General features: G+C 36.0%; 1 protein-coding gene across 1 annotated transcript; it reads left to right on the top strand.

The window, feature by feature from the left end:
• The first annotated feature begins 893 nt into the window (after positions 1–893).
• On the top strand, positions 894–23258 carry LOC106130725 (4-hydroxybutyrate coenzyme A transferase). Its single transcript, XM_013329628.2, has 10 exons — positions 894–1300; positions 5126–5288; positions 13602–13740; positions 14900–14990; positions 15859–16047; positions 16456–16582; positions 17218–17306; positions 18729–18848; positions 19351–19497; positions 20569–23258. Exons 1-10 carry the CDS (start codon positions 1114–1116, stop codon positions 20751–20753), a joined length of 1437 nt encoding a protein of 478 aa, XP_013185082.1. The 5' UTR covers positions 894–1113; the 3' UTR covers positions 20754–23258.
• Positions 23259–23861: the final 603 nt, after the last annotated feature.

Genomic DNA, 23861 nt, shown 5'->3' with positions numbered 1-23861 from the left:
GCTCTTTTGGCCATCAACAAAGGTCTTCAAAGGTTTTCTCCATTAGCAGATCCCCTGATCCAAGGTTATGCGTTGGGTGGTTCCGGCTGGTGTATCTTTGTATACAACATTGGAGCTGATACCGAGGAGAGTGTGCTGTGGCAGCTTTTTGGCCCGTTTGGTGCCGTCCAAAGTGTTATTATAAGAGATTAAGAATTAAAAATAATATGGCGCCTGCCGGCAGCGGGGGAGAGAAGAGGTCGGGTCGAAAGTAGCGAACAGAGAATAGATATTTTAGAAACAAAAATATTGACGAAGTTCATTCTTAGTAAAAAGCCTCTTTATTATTCTAGTAACACAAGTTTTTATGTCTTACTAATTAATTAATTATTAATAATTCTTGTCCCTATTGGCCATTTCAGAACCTAGTATGTATATTTAACCATTTCAATAAACTAGTAAGTCTGTCCACTTACTAAGTTTTTGGAATGGTTTTGCGACTTACTATGTTTTGAAGTGGTTAATCGCATAAAGTTGATGCTCTTACTAGGTTTGAGACACCTTGAAACTTTTTATTGAAGCGTGCTATCGATACAGGTGTTTTTGCAATATATTGAGCCTTACTAGGTTATCGCATTAGGCTAAAAAACGAAATTTACCTTTATTGAAGACTTACTAGGTTTTGAAATGGGGCAGCCGTGCTAGTATTAAATTCCTTGTATTATTTAATTATTCAGTATACATAATATCTACCGACTACTAGCTAGTGGGTCGCTAGGTACTACGCTGAGCTGAGAGATGATGACGATGACGCCGTTGTTGACTTGTTTGATGCATGGCGGAGAAGGAAAGAAGGAGAGGGGGGGGGGGGGACGAAACGAATGATGACGTCTGCTGGTTTGACGTTTGATGTCAAAAGAAAATAGTTTGTCTCTAGCGGTGGGCGTGACTGGTGTATTGTTTACTAAAATTTTTACATATTTATATTAAATTTTATAAATATAAGGGTTTAATGTGTGTGATGAACATTTGAAGAATTAATAGTGCTTGATCAACTTTCGTAGTCATTAAGTGTAATTTGTCCATAAAGTCTCAACTTTTACCAAAATAAATTAGAATTTATTATCATTCAAAATGTCTGTCGGTAAAATTTTGCCTCATGTCTCACCGCTTAGTCGATTGGGTCGATTAAACGCTGCTATATCAAGTTCAAAAGTCAAAAGAACCTACTTTACTTACACCCAGGAGTTATCGCAGCCCTTGGATAGAAAACCCGATTACGCTTCGGCGACTGAGGTCTTTGAGAAATGCTTGAAATCTGGTACGTATCATTAGATTTTACGTGTAATATTTTACTTTCAGCTTCTTTCTAATTTAAAAGGTTCTGTATAGTTGGTTCAGCTGCTGATCAATTTATTAACTACATAATCCGTATGTATGTAGGAAACTTGGTACTATTAAAAAATATTTTAATTTACACTGCTTAACATCTTCTGACGTGGTACCAATAAATTTACTAATGTAAGGTAAATTCCCTACATTACCATATGTACATAAATCTTTTTTTCTAATAGGAATCTGAGTTGCATATAATGCACACTGCATCCCAGATGTATAAATAAGATAGAATAGATAGGAACAAACAAATCAAACTATTATGGACTATTATCTATTTGTCTATGATATGCAACTTGGGCGGCAATCAATTACAATGGTCTAAAGTTCAGGTTGTACAATGTAGGTATGTTGTTTTAAACTTTATTTGCCAAACAGTAAAGTTCAAAGTTGAGATTGTTTATTTTGGAATTATAAGCTTGCTCAACTATGTTATTTTGATATATTCCTGCATTCCTTTGTATGTTGAATATGTAATGGTATTTTATGTTTTATTAGTGTTGCCTGTGCCATCTTCTGTAAATTTTTAACACCTTTACCTTCCCCATTACCTCACATAGGTACATCAATAATTACATACATACCATCCATCACCCTGGTTTCCCATTCAGGTAGGCAGCAGGCAGAGACTGGATTTCCACTTGCAACAAGCCCTTCAGTCCTGCTTACTCCAAATTACTCTTTTCATACTTATATATACATTTGCTCACAGTTGATGAACACAAAATAAATATCCATTTGGTGATAATATCTTTATCACCAAATGGATATTTATTACTGTCAAAAAGACAAAATCTGAAGACATTATCAAAAGTTTCGCCTTCACTTTTGGACTTTTCACTTTGTTCAGTTGAAACATGGTGGCACTGAACACTTCTAAAACCATTTAGTTTATGATCATTTAAACATCACCGGTACCAAATTAAAAAAAAAAAATTATTACAGAAACAGTACAGACTTTGACTTTTGCTTTTTTATGTTCACAGATTTAATAAAAAAAATAAGTAAACTACTCACATTAAGTATACTAATTTTAGCCATAAATCAGTTTGTTAATATCCATAAGATATCTGTACACAGTGGTTTGTTTCTTACAACCACTTTTTTATTTGAATGTTCTTTCAAACCACACAACATGTTTACAATTTATTCCCTGAGTTTTATACGCACAAAATATTCACCATGAGAACCTGGTACAGGTCACTAGTTGAGTAAAAACAAAAATTATTACATGGTCAATAAAAAAAAGAACACAATATGTTTCGCCCAAGTATTTTTGGACATACATATACCTATAAGATAACATTGAGTCATTGGCAATTGGCAAGTTGCCCAACTACTTCTCTTGATATAAACTTGTTTGTAAAAATATGTCTCTATAGTATAATCCCTCATATACCATAGTAACAAGAAAATTAGGTTTTATGAATTAAAATAGTAAGTAAATTCTTTATTGTTCATTCAATAGAGCATGTAAAAACATGCCATGGCTGGCATATCTCTGAGTTGAAACTCTTCCAATCAACCTTAAATTTATTTAAACGCATACAAAATTTAGGCAAGGGTGATTCCATTAAAATATTTTATTATTATAAATACATACATACATAAAATCACACTGTTTTGCTGGAGTGGTAGGCAGAGGTCTCATCTCTCCTATGGTTACTATCTCTGCTTCTTTCGCTTTATCCACATTCATAACTCTCTTCATGCACGCTCGGCAGTTTCAGGTACTCTTGACCTAACTCTATTTTAAGAGTTAATTTTTTTTATAACTGGGTGGGGTTTTGAAATATTTATGTTTTAATACATACCTACATGGGATAATCCTGTAATACCTAGCAGTGTTTTAAGGAATTAGTACAATTGTATATACATATGTACAATTGACCTTGGTATGATATTGTATTGACACTTGCACCTGTTTAATATTGATACATACAAAGTATATAACATAATATATTTCTAGCTATCAAGGAAAGGAGAATTGTACTCAATTATAATTATTAATAAAATTAATAATTATTAAAAAAGCCATGCCTATGGTTTCCGGCACTTAAGAATAGGTCCACTTCCTCTCTTTTCCATGGATGTCGTAAATAATATGATGTCGTATACTAATAATATGAAATAGCATAACAAGATAGTGAAATGTTGGGTGTGTTCATTTTTTTTGCTATTAAGTAATATTTCTGTCATCCATAAACAAGCAAAAAAAATACAAGCACATTATCTATACCGGGTTTTTTTATTTTATTATTTACGTTTAATATGTTTTGGTTACTTTATCATATTATGAATATTTATGAAGTCTTATAAATACACAGATAAACAGACATGTAAATTACGTATTAAATTTGTTGTTTGAACAAACCCTGTTTACAACTTCGATATTTCATACAAGTTATTTTTTTACGTCTTCAAAATAAGTGGTTCTCAGTTCGACCTGTATGTATATTTGTCCTCGATTATTTATTTAGATCGCGCAATCAAAGTTTCTGCAGATTAGGCTTAGATTAAATAAAATTTATTAACTTAACATCATCTAAACAAAAGTCGTGTTTTGGAACCGCTGTTAGATGCTTTATTTATTTATTTTGTATCTCAATTCTATCATTAAGCCAGAGAAAAATTTTTTGTTAGTTAGGAACTTAAATAGAAAGTACATACATCTACAGTAAGTACCCACTACTACTACAAACGTCATGAAAATGTTGTTACAAAGATACAAGAAATTACATATACATATGTACATAGATAATAATCACGTCTACATAGACAGAGCCAACAGTCAGACTGATAGGGCACGTTCAGCTATTTGGCTTTAAGATAGAATTGTGATTCAAATAGTGATAAGGTTTATCCACCCTTAAATTTTTTTTTTTAACTAGAAGTTACTTAAAAATTATTTATGTAGGTATATGGCAAAACGACGTTTGCCGGAACAACTAAGTTATCATATCATCTTCAAAGGTCAGTAGCAATAGCAACTATCGAGTCACGGAGATCAGATTCATTTGACACCAATTGTACTTTATTTTGTTTTTTTTTTTTCTTAAAAACACTCATTAATTGTATCGATAATGGTTATATGAACTGAAAAAAAAACATGTTATTTTTTTTTTGTCATTCCAATGTAATGATTTTGCTCCGTAAAGGGTCGTACAAACATATTGATAACGTTATCTCAACATTGGGTTAACGCCATTCTTGTGTGATAAAACGAAATGTTTTATTTATTTTCTACAGTTTCCAAATAGTTGTTAAAGTTTTTACAAAATCTATTTTAAGTGGATTCTGCACTAAAGAGTATCTCATCTACCAAGAACACATCACAACTTTAGAATATTTATATGTATTACGTAGTATGTTAATTTTGACTAATTGTTGTAATAACATTTTTAACAGTTCCTCCATGTTCAGTTCAGAGACGTGAGTCGTCAGGTGTTTATTTACACTAAGCGATACCCGTCTGACCTGCGCTACTTTTGCTGGGAAACGTAATCCATATTGGAACATATTAAATGCTGGTTATGTATAAGTCTATTCCTTTAGTGGCCATTTACGACTTCCGTGGGTATGGGAGGGAGTGCTCCTAATATATTTAAGTGCCGGAAAACACACTCGCCTTTTACGACATCTATGCCAATAGTCCTATTCTGAAGTGTCCAGTACCACAAGGCACATTCTACCCTCATTATTTTAAAGAGTTTTTTTTGTATTACATTGCCACTTAACAATTCTTTTCCAGGTCAAACGGTATTCTCCCAGGGCGCCGCGGCGACACCAGCGCCGCTCCTGGACGCCATGACGGCGGTCGGGAAAGCCAAGTCTCTCCGGGATATAAAAGTAGTCCACATGCATACGGAGAAGGAAGCCGCCTATGCCGCTCCAGAGTGCAAGGACATATTCAGGTTTTTTTTTATATACGGGACAAATTACACAGATTGAGTCAGCCTCGAAGTTAGTTCGAGACTTGTGTTACGAGATACTAACTCAACGATACTATATTTTATAATAAATACTTATATAGATAAACATCCAAGACCCAGGCCAATCACAAAAAGTTCTTTTCTCATCATGCCCCGGCCGGGATTCGAACCCGGGACCCCCGGTGTCACAGACAAGCGTACTACCGCTGCGCCACAGAGGCCGTTGGTTTTAAAAAATGGGAGGAAATCCTTAAATGGACTAGCTGGAGTAGGGAGATGCCACGAGGGAGACTGGACTGTGACGTTAGGTTTCGCTTTGTACAGAATAGACCGTGCTTTACCTCTAGTCTTGCATTCTTCATTCGTGTTCCTGATAAGTATGTAGAGAGTACAATAATACATATTTAGTTATGTCTATACCCCATGCGGGGTAGACAGAGCCAACAGTCTCGAAGACTGAAGCTGAAGCTGTATGGCTTCATGATGGAATTGAGATTCAAATAGTGTAATCCCAAGTTTATAACCTGTCATTTAGTCGCCTTTCACTGTAATAATAATTATGAAGAAAAAATAAAATATAAGTAAATGTGCTGGGTTAGGTTACTAAGTAATATCGCAAATAGTAGACGGTAGTTAGTAGTGCGTTCTTTCTCACGTAGAGGATGAATTTCAACAGGACCAACCATGTGGTCTTCTGATAACGTTTCTGATCTGTTTTCAAGGTAGTTACTCTATCAGTTTGAAGCGCTATGTGTACTCCCCCAAACAGGGGCGTATTTTAAGATTGCGCGCTCCGGGCTCCTGCAGCTTTCCGTCCCATCAAGGAATGAAAGAAAACAAAAAAAAAGTTATCGATTTGATATTTTACATTTTTTTTCTGTGGACAAAATTTTTGACAAATTCGTTTATTACATCGTCATAATCAATTTTATTTGTTAAATCGGCTTCGATGTTCAAAATTGCCAAATTATTAAGCCGTTCTTCGATAAGACGCGATCTTAAATAGTTTTTTAACCGTTTGAGTACCGAAAATGAGCGTTCTGCACTACAATTCGTTACTGCAGTACAAAGAAATATGCGCAACGCAATTTCAATGTAAGGAAACGCCACTTTCAGATCCTTTTTATTAATTAATAAGTTTAGTTCGCGTAAACTTGTTTCAGTTTCTTGTCCCTGAGACGGCAAAAAATTCTTTAATAGTATGCATTTATCCTTTAAATCATCCGCAAGATCAGTAGGATAAGACTTTTGGAGTGATAATGCGTTCAATTTAATTTCCGCCTCAGATAGTGTAATTAAATTGGATAGAAATGCAAATTTTGCGGTTACAGCGTCATAGGATGTTTTACGCCTCCTTAACTCGCCCAACAATTGGTCGCATATTGGCAAAAAAGTATTCACTTTGAAATAGTCCCGTCCTTGTAAAATTACTTCTCCTTCGCGTTGCTCATCGTCTCGTTTTTTTCTTTTTGTTATCCTTTTCCGGCTATCTTTGTAATCTTCAGTACACTTTTCTTTTCCAGCTTTTTCAAATGCATCGAATAATTCGCGTTGATTTTTCACAAAAGTAATCAGGGAATCGTAAAGGTTGGAGACTACCTCAACGTTTGTGTCCACACCTTGCAAAACTTTAGAAACGGTATTAAATTGTTTTAGAACTGATCCCCAGAATTCCGATAATATCGCTGTTTCTAAGGAATTCAGTTGAGCCAATAAACCTGTAGCTTCATTTTTGATTAAGGCTTTTTGTTGCGAAGAGTTACTTTTTATTGTTTCCAGAGCTTTAATTATTATTTGTTCCCAATTTTTATTCAGGCTCGAGCAAGCATCATCTCTTGCCGACCACCGCGTATGTGACAAACTTTTAACGGTTGCATTTTCAGGTTCCGTTAAAAATGTTTGCAATATTTTTGTACGTTCCGTTGATCCTGTAAAAAATACGTACAGATTTTGCAGTACTCCAAAAAACTTTGTAGCTTCTGGGCAACACTCAGCTGCTGAGGATCCGATCAAATTTAAGGAATGTGCGGCGCAAGGTATATATGTTGCATACTGGCATTTTTCTTTAATCTTTGCCTGCAGGCCGTTATACTGCCCCGACATGTTGCTTGCATTATCATAAGACTGACCTCTACAATTGGCAATATCGATATTTAGTTTGTCAAAAGTCTTCAAAATTGCTTGCAACATGTCTTCTGCTTTGTGACCAGTATTTGGCAGAAAGCAAAGGAAACGTTCAACTGGTTCTGCATTATCTTGAACAAATCGCACAATTAAAGAAAGTTGATCTTCATGGGTTATGTCCGGAGTAGAATCAACACTAAAAGAAAAGTATTTGGCTTTTTGTAGTTGCTCAATTATTGTTTCGGTAACTTTGTCAGCCATAATTTTAATAATTTTTTCATATGTTGCAAATGATAAGTAAGAGGTGCTGCCCTTTTTAGAACTTCTAGAAATTAACTTGCTTTTAGAACTTCTAGAAATTAACTTGCGCAAGGCGACTTAGGCTAAATACTAAAATTATTTTTTTTGCTTCAGACTTGCTTCAGACATAAAATAAAAAAACCGAGGCGGAAAAAAATAGACGGTTCAACCGGTTCAGGAAAGAACAAGGGGCGGCTTGCATACTTCAATTAATTTCGAATTTCTCCAGACATGATATCCACGCACAAGACAAGGGGCGGCTTTCATACTTTAATTGAATTTCAAATTTCTTCAGACATTAAATCAACATGTGGAAAGGTGGCTCAGGGGCGTTCTAGGCTTAAGTCTGAAAATATTTTTTTTATTTTTTCAAACTTCCAAACCAAAGCCCTAGCCCTGGGCCGCCCCTCGCGGCCTGCCGCCCCGGGCTATAACCCTTCTGGCCCTAGGGTAAATACACCCCTGCCCCCAAATCAACTATGATTTCAGCGAGTTCGCAAGAGTATCGATTTTTTTTTCATCTCTTTTTTTCTCTAAGGATTTCACCATTACGTCGCCAATAAAGTTAAATCCATATGATTCTATTTATGTAAGCATTATCTCAAGCGCAAAGTCCGCTAAAAGGTCATCAGACCCAACACTTGACCAGGCGCCACGTCGAGCATAGAGTAGCCTAGCTACGGAGAACAAGAATCATACTCACACATTTTCTGTCTTAATTTTTCCTCTTTATAGAAACTGCGGTCGTTATGCGGTCTGTGATTATTCTTCTTCCTCCTGGCGTTAGTCCCGGTTATAATATCCTTACTTTTATTTATTTTCTAGCTGTTGCCCGCGACTTCGTCCGCGTAAATTTCTAAATTTCAAATTCTTCCGTGTAAACTTAAATTTCAATTTTTCAATTTCAAACTCATGCCTTGAGTTCATTCAAATGACGATAACTTTTTTTTAGTGAACCGATTTTGATGAAACAAACTTTAAATGTTTTGTTCTGAGTTAAAACAAAGCAATTTGTGAAAGTTTTAAGTAAATCGGTTCAGTACTTTCGGTGATAAGCGTGATTACACATACAGACAGACAGACAAAAAAAAAATTTGTTTTCTATTATTCATTCAAAGTGTCCCTCTATCCATTTCAGTCAAAAATACTAAATGTTCAGACAAAATATTTTTATTGTTTTATTTTATGTATAGATTTATGTAGGTACACAAAATTATATAACAGTAGCATTTTATACAGTAATTCGAGTACAAAGGTGCTACTTATTTCAATTGAAATCTCTTCCAGTAGACCCGTGAGAGAATAGATGAATTTGATGAATTAAACTCATATTGGATCATGGTTATTATATGATGGTTATAATACTATTATTATATAAAATAATGAAAAAGTCAGATAATTACGTGAAGCGACTGCCGTCTTATCTCCGCTACTCATTTGAAAATGAAAAAATAAACAATAAGACATAATTAATAATGTTTAATGACTGTGTGAAATTTTGTTATAATGATTAATTATAAATTAATGTTTTATTGATTCATGATAGTTCAATGATTTGTGATAATTTTCCGTAGTTAGCTTATTAAGTAATGATAATTTAATGCTGATAAGATGTAAAGTTATTTTTATGTTATTCCCCGTGAAACTTCTTAGCCTTATTCTTGTGTATTTTTGATAAATTACCCACTACAAGCAACGTTCTTTGGCTCATTGATAGATTTGAGATTCAAATAGTGACATTTCAAAAGTCAAAAGGTCAAAAGTGCCCGAAACCGCCGAGCTTGCATGAAGAGAGTTATGAATGTGGATGAAGCAAAGGAAGTATGCAGGGATCGTGGCAAGTGGAAAGAGGTAGTCTCTGCCTACCCCTCCGGGAAAGAGGCGTGAGTTTATGTATGTATGTATGTATAGTGACATTTCAATAGTGGTATTCAAATATGACTGTCACATCTCATATTTGTTCGCTCATATTTAAATACATACGGATTATGCAACCAACAATGCTACAAACACAAACAAATATACATACATATATATGGTCACGTCTATATACCATGCGGGGTAGACAAAGCCAACAGCCTTGAAAAGACTGATAGGCCACGCTCAGCTATTTGGCTTAATGATAGAATTGAGATTCAAATAGTGACAGGTTTCTAGCCCATCGCCTAAAAAAAGAATCCCAAGTTTGTAAGCCTATCCCTTAGTCGCTTTTTACGACATCCATAGGAAAGAGATGGAGTGGTCCTAGTCTTTTTTGTACTGGTGCCGGGAACCACACGGCATCAAAACAAATATAACAATAACAAATCCTTAAAACTAACAAAGGCGTGCTGTAGCAAGTCGAAATGGTCGTAACTCATACATACTATACTCATACTTATACATGCACATCACATAAATTATGAAAGAAGGATGGACACTTTAACAGTCTAGAGAACAGATTCTTTCTAGTCCGTTTTCCTCAATTCACAATACCATTCTAAATGAAAAATACCGCCAGCAAAAGCAATGAGATAAACGTATGCACACGACTTTACAAGTTGTATGAGGCATACCTATCTACCATAAAAAAATCTTGGGCAACTATCAATTTGAAGCCCCTTAGATGAACGCTAAAATAAAAACCTTTTTTTAAACTTTTTAAACCGGATTTTAATTTAATTATTAACCAATAATATAAAATAATTAATACACAAATCATGCCTCTTCCTGGAGCAGAACAGAGCCATCTTTCCATAGTTTGTTTTTTTAAGCAAAATAGGCTTAAAATATTTTAAGTTATATGGAAAAAGAATAGAATGAATACATACATATAAACGTTGACTGGTAGATAATGCTTCTAGCATTAAGTCCGCCAATTGTGCTATACATTTGTATCTTGTGCAATGAAGTTTAAAAAAATAAATAAATAAACATAAATTCACGCGTCTTTCCCATAGGGTAGGTAGGCAGAGAGGTAGACAAAGACTACATATATCCACTTGCCATGATCTCTGCATTGTCGCTTCATCCACATTCATTATGGTTTCGGATATGTAAAGTAATGTGGAATGGTCTTATTACATACATACATATAGTGTCCTATATCCTCTGCCAGTTTTGAAAAGACAGAAAAGCCACGGTCAGCTGTATGGCTTTATGGTGGAATTGAGATTCAAATAATGGCAGATTGCTAGCCCATCGCCTACAAGATGAATCCCAAGTTTATAAAGCTATCCCTTAGTCGCCTCTTGCGACGTCCATGGGAAAGATATGGAGTGGTTAGATTCTACAGTTCCCGTAACCGCACAGCATTTACGCGGAAAAACATACAGTAAAAACAAGTAAATAATAAATTAACATCTGCCAAAGCGTAGTAGGGGCGCCGAAAGGAACACCCGCCCTTGATCAAGATCTAAATACAACGTATCTAGTTCCACCGCTGAATGTTTAACTACTAATGGATGATAACGATGTGGGACCTTCACAATATTCTAAACGTTTCAAAGCAAACTGAATAAACTATGTCAATAGAGGTAACAACACGTAATTTTGTATTCATTGTGAAGGTGAACGCTTAGTCTTGCATGTTTAATAATCATCTAGTACCGTTTTAGTCGCCGATGTATCTATATAGGTTTAATTATATTATAGTTTTAATTTTAATACAAACTTACAACCATAAAGTCACGACTTTTTTACTTAAGGGATAGTCATTTTAGTATTACTTGCATTACAAGGCAATGTAATAATGTTTATATTAATAAATTGAATTGATTGAAATATCATTTCGAAAAGACTTAAATAACGAGAGTTTTAAATATATTTTACAAAATCATTGTGTATCAATAATCAGTTTAAAATATGTTGACAAAGTAAACTAGCTTTGATTATTAATAACTTATTCTTTTCTATTAGCATATTTATTTATAAGCTGTAACTTTTAAAAATGTTGCCAACTTTTGATGCATTATTATGTACGGCATTTCCCTCATACTCGTACTATTTTTCTCCGAGCTTTGCAAAAAAGAATTTAGTCCGTCTACATTATGTCGTTTTTAGATAATTTTTACATTTTACACATAATCAGTTTAGTGACAGTTGCAAAATCAGCTTATCATCACAGTAATACAATCTTATCATTTGACACATAACTGGCATATCGTATAAGAAAACGCTCTAAGACTCTTGATTATATAAACATTATGTTATTTAGAGATGTCTGAATAATTCAGACACGCCCGTCAACCTCTTAACGCCATCCAAACAACCTTGACCTAACCTTAAGCAGGTCCCGCCTTAAGTCGGTCCAAGTCAATAGAGTGCCTAGCCGTGAACAGGTCCCGCCTTAAGTCGGTCCAAGTCAATAGAGGGCCTAGCCTTGAACAGGTCCCGCCTTAAGTCAGTCCAAGTCAATAGAGGGCCTAGCCTTGAACAGGTCCCGCCTTAAGTCAGTCCAAGTCAATAGAGGGCCTAGCCTTGAACAGGTCCCGCCTTAAGTCGGTCCAAGTCAATAGAGGGCCTAGCCTTGAACAGGTCCCGCCTTAAGTCGGTCCAAGTCAATAAGAGGGCCTATCCTTGAACAGGTCCCGCCTTAAGTCGGTCCAAGTCAATAGAGGGCCTAGCCTTGAACAGGTCCCGCCTTAAGTCGGTCCAAGTCAATAAGAGGGCCTAGCCTTGAACAGGTCCCGCCTTAAGTCGGTCCAAGTCAATAGAGGGCCTAGCCTTGAACAGGTCCCGCCTTAAGTCAGTCCAAGTCAATAGAGGGCCTAGCCTTGCACAGGTCTCGCCTTAAGTCGGTCCAAGTCAATAAGAGGGCCTAGCCTTGAACAGGTCCCGCCTTAAGTCGGTCCAAGTCAATAGAGGGCCTAGCCTTGAACAGGTCCCGCCTTAAGTCGGTCCAAGTCAATAAGAGGGCCTAGCCTTGAACAGGTCCCGCCTTAAGTCGGTCCAAGTCAATAGAGGGCCTAGCCTTGAACAGGTCCCGCCTTAAGTCGGTCAAAGCTGACCCAGAGCCCGAAACTCGCCACAAAGGACTGGGAGAGGAGAGATTCATACATACATATAATAACGCCTCTTTTCCAGAGGGGTTAGCAGAGACTACATCTTTCCACTAGCCACGATCCCTGCATACTCTTCATGCAAGCTCGTTGGTTTCGGGTACTCTTGACCTGACCTTTTCCTAGAATGTCCCCGATTTGATAATTCGTCTAGGTCTACCTACTCCAACATTCCCAGTCACACTGCAAGTTTTACACTACTTATGTGATTAAAATTAAAAAGATAATATGAATATATTTGTCAGCTTCACTATTTAAATCTCAATCCTACCATTAGGCTATACAACTGAACGTGGCCTTTTCGTTCTTTCGAACTGTTCCCGCTGACCCCGAAAGGCATGAAGATGTGATTAAAAGTATATTTGTATACTTTTTACTTACACATACATACATACATACATATGGTCACCGCTATATCCCTTGCGGGGTAGACAGAGCCAACAGTCTTGAAAAAACTGAATGGCCACGTTCAGCTATTTGGCTTAATGATAGAATTGAGATAAATAGTGACAGGTTGCTAGCCCATCGCCTAAAAGAAGAAACCCAAGTTTTTAAGCCTATCCCTTAGTCGCCTTTTACGACATCCATGGGAAAGAGATGGAGTGGTCCTGTTCTTTTTTGTATTGGTGCCGGGAACCACACGGCACTTACAACTTACTCATCTTTTTCCCAAACTAGCGACCGGTAGAATAAAACAAAGCATTACAAATAGTAACAAAATCCGTCCACAATTTTCCAAGATCAGCGCATGCATACATAGGCAGAGATAATAGGGAGACTTTTTAATATGTATGTACATACTTCACTGATCATCAATTTTCATCATTTCCAGGTCGTGTTCCCTGTTCATGGCGGCCAACGTCCGGAAAGCGGTGGCTGAGGGCCGCTCTGACGCCATCCCCATCTTCCTACAGGACATTCCCAAGCTGTTCCATAGGAAGATCATACAACCCGACATTGCTGTCATCCAGGTATTTAGCCATTTAGGTTTTAGAGCTGTTGACTTGAGATTGCCTTGGAACGGGTACCGAAAACACCGGTTCTGTACCGGTATTTGTAGGTTTTTTTCATTTCGGTACCTGGGTACCTGTTTCAGATGAGTATCGGCTCGTAATTTAGGTAATCCATTACTTGAGAATACCTTAGTTCATTTTTGTGAATGATGACTACATACACAACGACACAAAGACAACGCTGATCGTTTGAGTCCAAATATCATCATATAATAGTACCTATGTTAACTAGTTTTAGTACGCGGCTCTGTTCACGTGAAAAGTACCCTATGTTCTTTTCCGTACTCCACGCTATATGTTTGCAAAATTTCATGGATATCGGTTTAGAGGTTTAACAGTGAAAAGTTAACAAATAAACATATTTTCGTATTTATGAACTTAGTTGGTGTCATAGTTAACTTGTAAATGGTGTTTCACTGTGGTCATTGAACAGCGTTCTATTTGCATACTAATTTATATGTAAACTAAGCACACAGTGTATAAAATAACATGTGAATCTTCGTGATCTCGTTAAATAAAACTACATGTAGTGTACATATTTTGTGTTAAAACAAATTTTTTGTGTAATTTACATTCATGCATGGCAACCATGATAAAACTCTGCAATTACTTCACGATACCTAACCGTATTATGCAAAAATACGAGTTTCTCAGTAAAGTTATGACTCATGTCAAGATGTAAAATATTCTTCTCAGATTGACCTAGAGTTTAGATGTTTATTTCTTGTACACGGTGTATTTAAAAAGGGGTTAATAAACCACACAGGATTGATTCATGAAACTGAACAAATTTCCTCAAATACAGAAACAAAATGTTCTCCCATAGAAAATGATCAGCTGATGGACAGCTGGATCTTTTATATGGGAAATCAAATTTTTTGTTATAATTTTACCCCATGCTCCTTGGGAAAAGTTGTTCGATTTAATTGGCCGCTTCGATCTTATGCGGATTGATACCTCCTTTACGTTACACCCTGTATATTCTAGTGTCGTCGCATTAGTCCAGTTATACCAGTGTCGAACTTTACAGCTAGCAAAATCTGTGTGAATTGTCCATAATAAACTTGTATTAAATAATCGCTTAAGCCTCGTGTTAACACCCCGCTTTGCTCGCAAGGTGTCTCCGCCGGACCACCACGGGTACTGCAGTCTCGGTACTTCGGTGGACTGCGTACGCGCAGCGTTGGTGAATTCTAAGATTATAATCGGTGAGTAAGCTTTAATGCATTGTTTAGGGATATCATATGTGTTTTGTTTTTTGTATATACACAGTGATTGCGTTGAAATTTTCTCGAATAAGAAATAAATTATTTTTTATTAAACTTAGTTGCAACACACAAATGGCTCACACAACACTAGACAAAAACCCTATTCTATTGTAGTCAATATTGGATTATAAAAAAAATTTAGTTAATATTAAATTTCGCGTGACAATGGGAATTTAAATTTATTTCACGCACGTTCTACCCAGGCACATATTCTTTAATGAGCAATATCATTTTTCATTCTCAACAATTTGATGGTGTCCTTCCGCGTTTTAAAATTGTTGTTAAGTTAAAACTATGATAATTACTTTGACAAAAACTTTGATAAAGACGTGTCCGCTTATGATAACAATCCAGTAGTGGGTAAGGTATACTAAAATTAAAATTTAATATATTTTACAAAAGATATAATACAAACAACATACCTAAGCCGATTTATTCTTCAATTTATTGATTCAGTGATAGATCTACGAGTAGGTGTCTTATTTAGAAATTAAACATTGAGTTTTAGATGTTATACTTGTGCCGTGTGGTTCCCAGCAAAAATTACGAAAAAGAATAAGACCACTCCATCTCTTTCCCATGGATGTCGTAAAGGGCTACTAAGGGATAGGCTTACAAACTTGGGATTCTTTTTTAGGCGATGGGCTAGCAACCTGTCACTATTTGAATCTCAATTCTATCATTAAGCCAAATTGCTGAACGTGGCCATTAAGTCTTTTCTAGACTGTTGGCTCTGTATACCCCGCAAGGGATATAGACGTGACCATATGTATGTATGTATGTAATACTTCATTCTATTGAATTCCAGCCCAAGTGAACGTGAACATGCCTCGAACATTCGGCGATGCGATTATTCACATGTCGCATATCGATTATGCGGTGGAAGATAACACACCGTTACCAGACCACGGTTCGAAGCCGCCGAGTCCCGAGGAAGCGAAGATTGGACAGTTGATCGGTGATAATTTGGTTGAAGATGGCGCCACTTTGCAAATGGGTGAGTGTAAGGGATAGAAAATGTTGTGGATAGAATAGAATAGAATATTTTTAAAATTGGATACAAGGTATCACTTATTGACGTCACATCACTTAAATCTAATTATAACTGCTACCGCTTCCAAACCGCATGTGTAGAAGCTGCGGTACAAACTACACTGCAGCGTTTTCACCGGACGTCAATTTACAAATATATGTAGATCTCTTAAATCTAAATCGTGGACGAGTGCACATTGTCCATAGTTGTGGGAGGGGGTCGTAGAAAATAACACATATTTGCCAGAACAAGAGAAGTGTGATGTTGATGACCTACGTCCGTGGAATTACATATTTTAAACAGTCCTAACTAATAAATTTACAGATAAGAAACAAGTTTTAACTGTATGTGATTTCTTTGTCTCTTCACCAGGTATCGGCAGCATTCCAGACGCTGTGTTATCAGCTCTGAAGAACCATAAAGATCTCGGCATACACTCGGAGATGTTCAGCGTCGGGGTCATCGACCTCGTGAAGCGGGGTTGCGTCACTAACAATAAGTAAGTTTGCATTCTCTAGTAGTAAATTCAAGTGAAACTTCATGAAAAAGAACCATTCATTGGTAAGATGGTTCTGCTATTTTTGATAGGTTTTAGGAAACCTGAAAATAAGAACAAAACAGGTTCAAAATGGCCGCCGCCACAAAATGTCCGGTGATAAATTTTGTCTCGACTTCGCTGAGTGAAATAGTACACACACTTTTAGAAATTGCGTCCGAGCATTTCAAGTGTTTAATTAAATGTTATACATACATACATATGGTCAGGTCTATATCCCTTGTGGGGTAGACAGAGCCAACAGTCTTGAAAAGACTGATAGGCCAGGCTCAGCTATCTGGCTCAATAATAGAATTGAGACTCAAATATTGACAGGTTGCTAGTCCATCGCCTAAAAAAAGAATCCCTAGTTTGTAAGCCTATCTCCTTAGTCGCCTTTTACGACATCCATAGGAAAGAGATGGAGTGGTCCTATTATTTTTGATACTTTACTTTTCTTTACTACTTCGGGACTATTGGCTCTGTCTACCCCGTAAGGGATATAGAAGTGACTATATATATATGTATGTATGTATGTGTACTTTACTGGTGCCGGGAACCACACGGCACTGAATGTTCTATTATATTTATTTTTTCAGGAAGAAAATGCACAAAGGTCGCATCGTTGGCAGTTTTCTAGTTGGCAACCGACAGCTGTATGACTTCGTGGACAACAATCCATTCATTGGTAAACACCACCATTTTCTTCTCAATTCTCATTATTTTCAAGAATGTCGGCTCTGTCTACCCCGCAATGGATATAGACGTGATTATTTGTATGTATGTAAGCTTTCACCCGTAATTTCGCCCGCGCAATTTTAGCGCTACCTACAAAAGAATATAGGTTTTTCGCAAATCCCGCGGGTACTATAGTTTTTACCGGGATGTAAATTATCCAGTGTCCTTCTCCTGGCTTTTAGTTATATGTTAATTTATTAACATGTAATTAATAAATAATATATACCTAATTAAGTTTAAATAATACATATTACCTGTGAGATTTGGATACAAAATTACATGATCGGTTCGGTAGATAATCCGTAAACAAAAAAAAACTGAAAGGCCACATTAAGCTTTTTGGCTTAATGACAGAATTGAGATTCAAATAGTGACAGGTTGCTGGCCCATCGCCTAAAACAGGAATCCCAAGTTTACAAGCCCATCCCTTAGTCGCCCGTCTTATTCTTGAGGCTAGTATTAATATTACTATAATAATATAATCCTTTATTTTCCACCACAATAACAATACCTTTACATGTAAAACAATAGTATGACTTCTGTTACATAATTATACTGTGGAGAACTGGAGCCTATACTAGGTCCCAGAAGAACCTGTGTTACAGGTCACCAGGTCTCCCCCATTAATAGATAGCTTAGATGTAATAATTAAAGATCGGAATAGGTAGATCGTAATCTCAATTCTATCATTAAGGCAAATAGCTGAACGTGGCCATTCAGTCTTTTCAAGATTGTTGGCTCTGTCTACCCCGCAAGGGATATAGACGTGACTATATGTATGTATGTAATAGGTAGATTGAATTGGGGTCAATGAACTGAAATGTACATACATACATATGGTCACGTATATATCCCTTGTGGGGTAGACAGAGCCAACAGTCTTGAAAAGACTGAATGGCCACGTTTAGCTATTTGGCTTAATGATAGAATTGAGATTCAACTAGTGACAGGTTGCTAGCCCATCGCCTAAAAAAGAATCCCAACTTTGTCAGCCTATCCCTTAGTCGCCTAACTGAAATGTATATATTAATATGGACATGCCTCCGTCCGGGATTGCGGGATTTATAAATTGTTAAGATTTTTTCCGGATTTTTACAAGTGGGATGAAGAATATATTAGTGGTAGCTGTTTTCCCCGACTTCGTTCACGTAAATTGTAGTCCTATGTTACCCGCGGACAATGTAGTTTACTGTACATGTAAGTACTGAAATGGAATCCCGGGAAAGAGGCTTATCCAGATTATGCTTTCTATGGTAATTCATGATGCAAGTACATAAAATCAATCTACCTATTCCGATCTCTGGTAATAATACAGTGAGTAGGTGGTATTACTATTCGTTAGTATGTTTACAAAGTGTTAATTTCATTGCAGAAATGTTGGAGATCGACTATGTGAACAACACTCACATAGTGTCGCTACAGCCCACGATGACCGCTATCAACTCTTGCATAGAGATCGATTTGACCGGTCAAGTGTGTGCCGACTCCATCGGTGAGTTTGTGGAAAAAAAATTACATTAAAAAAAAAAAATTAACCCCCTTCAAAATCGGGTGGTTCTCAGTTTGACATGTACGTGTATATGTTTGTTTGTTTGTCCGCGAATTCGTTCGGACGCGATTCGTCGGACCGATTTTGGTGCGGTTTTCAGGAAAGTCTTTGTTGCACTTAGGAAATGGTGTTAGAATTAACATATTTTTTTTTTGTTTTTAACCGACTTCAAAAAAGGAGGATATAGATTGGAGGCGAGCCAGTTTCTGAGAGCCTCAGTATAATAATAGGGATGATGACATGGCCTTAAAACAATATAAATTAGTTAATAACATGAAAGAATCCTACACGTAATTAAATATATGTTACTTGCATTTTTAGTTTTAATTTCGACGCCATACACATTTTATATTAATTAAAACTAAACTAAATAAACACCCAAACGTAATAACATAGGTATTTTTTTCTTTTAGAATTAAACGTGGGTTTTTTTTTTTCAAAACAGGTACTCGAATGTTCTCCGGTTTCGGCGGTCAGGTGGACTTCATCCGCGGCGCGGCCGAGGCGGTGGACGGCCGCGGGAAGCCCATCATCGCGATCGTGTCCCACACCAAGAGGGGCGAGAGCAAGATTGTGCCCACGCTCAAAGTTGGTGAGTCATCAGCGTATACAGGGTGACTTTTAATTCAACTGCATAAATTTAACTGTTAATTGTACTCATCTAAAGGATATTTAAAAACGTTAAAAGAAAAATATCGGTTCATATTTCAGAAAGTACGAAAAAAAAATAAAAGTATCAAAATCCACGATCCTAAATACGTCATATCACCCCGGCCGGTGGAAAAGCGACGCGTAAGATTCAGAGGTCAACGACACAATTCATTCAGCTGAGCGATCTCGACAACTCTGTACTTTACTTGATCTTGATACTAGAAAAATAATTTATTTTTCAGACATTTATTTACATGTTTAGTTTTAATTTCTTTTTGTAGTATTGGTCTTTAATAAAGCGTGTGACGTAGTTTTTGAGGGTTTTTTAAATGTGAAAATGATGACGTTTAATTTAAATAAAAATAGGCTCGAACAGCTCAGAAACATGGGTATAGTCTATGTTTAAAAGGATGCAGTTGTTTTAAATGTCACTGTGTTGATATCGAGGACACCGTGTGCCTCTTTAGAAGGAAACCACGATAAAATAGAAGATTAACCTATAAACGGTCCAAGAGACGCCAATACAAAGAAACTCGTACTCGCTATGGTACTTCTAGATAGAAAACTGGGTGTCAGTTATAGGGAGAAACCAAAAAAAAAACAAAAAGGACGAAACTTGTGGAGAGCGAAATTGTGCAAATTAGTTATTATTAGTTAATTTTGTGGAAGTCCTTCAGTCCCCTTATATTTATTTATAACTTTATTGCACAAAAAATGTACAAAGGGCGGACTTGATATGGTTCCGGAGAGCCAAATGGTGGGAACCAGAGAGGAATCGTAACAAAGAAGAAGAGAAGAATGAGTGTGTGGCGGTGATAGAAAATTAAAAAAATCTTTGGCAGACATCTTAACCTATATTACATACATGTTATAAAATCTTTATCCCTAACGGAGTAGCAGAACCAACAATGTTGATAATAAAGTCTTTACAGCTGACTTTAGACCTTATGGCTACTGAGATACAGTTACAGAGACAAATAGTGACTTAACCTTAAATCGTACCTTATTTCAGGTGCCGGTGTGGTGACTAGCCGCGCCCACGTGAACTACGTAGTGACCGAGCAAGGGATCGCGAACCTATTCGGGAAGACGCTGCGCCAGCGCGCTTACGAATTGATCAAGATCGCCCATCCCGACCATCGCGAGTCCCTGGAGAAGGCCGCCTTTGAAAGGCTCAAGTGCATGCCCGCGCCTTAAGAAAGAATAATTGTTTTAGCCAATAGAAGAGGAGTTTCACAGAAATCGACCAATCAGCTGGCCCGAAGTGCTGTAATCAACCAATGAGATTTATCATCGTAAATAAACTGACCCATAGGGATGCAAAGAAAGTTGTCATCATTGAATGCAAAATCATACATACATACATACATAAAATCACGCCTCTTTCCCGGAGGGGTAGGCAGAGACTACCTCTTTCCACTTGCCACGATCCCTGCATACTTCCTTTGCTTCATCCACATTCATAACTCTCTTCATGCAAGCTCGGCGGTTTCGGGCACTTTTGACCTGACCCTTCACCAGGATGATGCAAAATCACGGTAGAAAAAATTATTTCAACTCAATGAATGTATGTACCCCATGTAACGGAGCGCTGTGATTGGCTAATTTCGCGAAACTCCACTTCTATGGGCATCGTAAAGTAGGAGATCCTAGAGTGATCCCATTTCTGAATATTATCGGAATCGTCATCAGAAGTGGGATTGTCATTTAACATACGTATCTAGGACTGGCCTAAAGGGCTATTCGCGAACGTTAATAAGACAAAGGACTTAAGCCTTATCAACTTCTGTGAACAAGCCCTACTGTTATTTAAATCTATTCGATAAGCAAAAAGTTTAGAACTTCACTTTTTATGAACCGTTTTCTAGAATAAAACGAATTGAGTATTCGAATGATATAGCGACTGAGCCATTATCGAATCAATTGCCACTCCGGTAGTTCTAGTGTTTAATATGTAGCGTTCAAGTATTAACCGATTATCATTCTTATTGCAAAACTCGCACTGCCCATAATGGCATGTTATTATTTGGGTCCGTATTCGATCGGTTAAATTTTAATGGCATGATTGTGTTATTACCTTCATAATCTTTGTTTCGCATAATTTTGACTATGATTATGATGTAAAGTTAATGCAGTTTTGATGCCATTTAAATTTATGGGAACTATATTATGGGACCTTTGTTTTGTAAGTACAGATGTTTTAAATCACAACTTCATTTAGTTTTAAATAAAAAGCAATCATGGGTCGTAATTATTTCATCAATGTATTTTTTTGCAACAATTCGAATTTATTTTTTTCTTTATTTTGGTACTATATTTTATTTTATTTTATTTTTTATGCTGTATTGCTTTATTTATTTTTTATCAATCAGAGAAAATGATGTTTTAATAGATGCAGTATTTTTCTAAAAGACTGGTTGTTGGTTGGGCCGTACTATTGTTGGTTTTTTTTTATAGAAAATATATACGTTATGATTGTGAAATAAAATATCTGTAGAATATTCCAATTTAGATGCATTTTATTGGCCTACTGTTACAATAGACTGCTAGGAGAGTTTGTTCGTTGGATCAGAGCCCACGCCATATTGGTTTTGAAAGAACTAAGGTATAAAAAAGATGTAATATTTATGATAAAAAGAAACTGAGGTTTTTTAATTAATATAAATAATTTCAGATAAGTAAAATTGCCAATAAACCTATTACAAATTATTTCTGTCACCAGTTATGTTATGAAGGGCAAGTAAATCCATCATTAGGCATGTCCTGTTGTATGCTCAAGCAAAAGCTGCCTGTCACGGATATGGAAATGTTTTGAATTTTCATTTTGAAGTATTCTATGGTAGTATAGAAGCGCGCGAAAATTGTATCGTAAAGTTTAAAAAAAGAATTTGACGAAGCATGATTTTTTTTAATGTGTTGTGGTAGTGAGCTCTGACCTGAAGCCTAGTCGTTTTAGTCAAATGCCTTATAGATCAATAGCGTAGATATAAACACAAGTGCGCAAAAATTAAGTAAAAATATTAAGAGGGCGGGTAATATATCTTTATAAATTTTTTTATTAAAAAATGCCAGCATTATAGGAATTAGGTCAAACCGATTTTAAAAGTAATTATTTACTTATGGGAATTATTTTTCTGTTACCTATCTTACCTTAAATATTTGCACTTAATTTTTACTGACCTTATATTCTGGGGTTTTAACCCCAGCATGTTGTTTTCGCTTGGTCGATAAATTATCATAAAATAAAGATCAGAAAGGAATACAAAAACATAATTTAAAAAACTGTCATATGTATAAAACGCATCCAATGATTTATCATTATTTTAAAAAGATGTTTAATTCATTAGACATACCGATAATGTTCAAAGTACTGTTTTTGTCTGTTCCAAAAAGAATTTATTTATTATTTAATAAATCGATCGAGCGAAATTGATATAAACTTACGATTTAGCTGCAATGTAAGTTAAAATAATATTGACTTTTATCCAAAATTTATTTCGAATTTATAAATAAACGGAACAAGGTATAACAATTTCTGATTACTTTATTTTTAACACAAGTATATAATTTTTTGTCATTAACACTCGTTTTGTTATATTTTGTTTAATTGTGTAAAAATATATATGCTTTAGTAACTTTTTAATAAGTCGAAAGATACATGTTTTTGTATCAATTAGAATTAAACGTACATTTTTATTAATATTAGTTGTTTTATTATTAACCTTGTTCTTTTTGTTAATCCCGATAAAATTATTTCACTCTTGGGAAGAACCCGATCGAGCCTTTGGGCCATTATCCAACACAGGGATACTGTAGATTATATATTTCAAATCCCATCTCGGCCATGTACCAATGTCAAAGTTATGTACATTTGTTTTATACTTTTAATGCCAGGGTTACCAACCGAGCACGAGCTGCTCAAAATCTCGTATTTTGGTTTTCAAACCTCGTACATTCAATAAAAGGTTGTAAAACCGAAATAATTTAAATTTAGGACATATCACACAATAAAATATACTGTTTCAAGTTATCTACTAATTAAAATATCATTTGTAGGTAATAAAAATAATATTTAATCACAAATCGACTCATTTTACTTTACCTAATGCCTCTGTCTAAATTTTCTCTTTAAACGGAATAATTAAGGTAGCTGCCATACAAAATGACGCGAACAAGAAACTCATGTGTGACGTCACACTTGAGTAGCGTTTTGTAAGGAGCGCTTTGGACTCGTCCAAATAATGTGTTAAGTTACTTCGTATATCTCAGGTAGTTAATTGTTTATTGATGCCCTTATTTTGACCA

The sequence above is a fragment of the Amyelois transitella genome, chromosome 23 (genome assembly GCF_032362555.1).
Source record: "Amyelois transitella isolate CPQ chromosome 23, ilAmyTran1.1, whole genome shotgun sequence".
Classification (NCBI taxonomy): Eukaryota; Metazoa; Arthropoda; class Insecta; order Lepidoptera; family Pyralidae; genus Amyelois; species Amyelois transitella.
This window is presented reverse-complemented; position numbering and strand designations above follow the sequence as displayed.